The 936-nt window shown below is 41.8% G+C and overlaps 1 protein-coding gene across 1 annotated transcript; it reads right to left on the bottom strand.

Annotated features, from left to right (window-relative positions):
• Positions 1-936, bottom strand: LOC138384458 (olfactory receptor 5I1-like). Its single transcript, XM_069469963.1, has one exon. The coding sequence runs from the start codon at positions 931-933 to the stop codon at positions 1-3; it is 933 nt and encodes a 310-aa protein (XP_069326064.1). The 5' UTR covers positions 934-936.

The following is a 936-nucleotide window of genomic DNA, read 5'->3' as shown; positions in this document are numbered from 1 at the left end:
TTAAGAAAGCAATTTGCGGCTAATCATTTTTCTAAAGGCATTTTTGACATCTTTGTTCCTTAGACTATAAATTAGAGGGTTCAACATAGGTATAATCAATGTATAGAACACAGAGGTCACTTTGTCAATATCTAGTGAATGACCTGTGCTGGGGCGCAAATAAATGAAGATCAAGGTACCATGATAAATAGTGACCACAATCAAGTGGGAAGCACAGGTGGAGAACCCTTTTCGTCTTCCCTCAACGGAGCCTGTTTTAAGAATAGCTGCTATAATGCAGACATAAGAGAGGAGAACTGTCAGAAGACAGATAGCTTCCACCAAACTAGCAAAGACCACCAGAATGATGTCATGCATGTAAGTATCTGAGCAGGACAGAGAGAAGAGTGGGGAGATATCACAAAAGAAATGGTTAATTTCTTTGGAGCAGAAAGACAGATGGAAGGTGTTAGTGGTGTGAATAATGGAGCTAACAGTGCCCCCCAAAAATGCTCCAATTGCAAGCTGGCAGCAAACCCTCTTGGACATAATAACCGTGTAAAGCAGTGGGATGCAGATTGCTATGTACCGGTCATAAGCCATGGCAGCCAAGAGGAAAGATTCCGTGTCAACCAAAGAGCAGAAAAAATACAACTGTGCCACACAGCCATTGTAAGAAATGATCTTCTTATCAGAAACCAAGTTCGCAAGTAATTTGGGGGCAATGACAGAAGAGTAGCATGCGTCAATGAAGGACAACATGCAGAGGAAAAAGTACATCGGGGTGTGCAAGTGGGAACTGATTGTGATTAATAAAATCATCCCAAGGTTCCCTAACATTGTAACAGAGTAGATGGAAAAAAAAACAGCAAAAAGGACACTCTGAAGTTCTGGATGGTCACTAAATCCCAGGAGGATGAAGTCAGTCTTCAAGGAGGCATTCTCCAGCTCCATTAT

Source organism: Eulemur rufifrons, chromosome 6, assembly GCF_041146395.1.
Source record: "Eulemur rufifrons isolate Redbay chromosome 6, OSU_ERuf_1, whole genome shotgun sequence".
NCBI lineage: Eukaryota > Metazoa > Chordata > Mammalia > Primates > Lemuridae > Eulemur > Eulemur rufifrons.
Note: the sequence above shows the minus strand (reverse complement) of the source record. Positions and strands in the feature narration are given on the sequence as shown.

Coding starts and splice junctions, on each gene's coding strand:
- LOC138384458 (XM_069469963.1), bottom strand. CDS start 933: ATGGAGCTGGAGAATGCCTCCTTGAAGACTGACTTCATCCTCCTGGGA.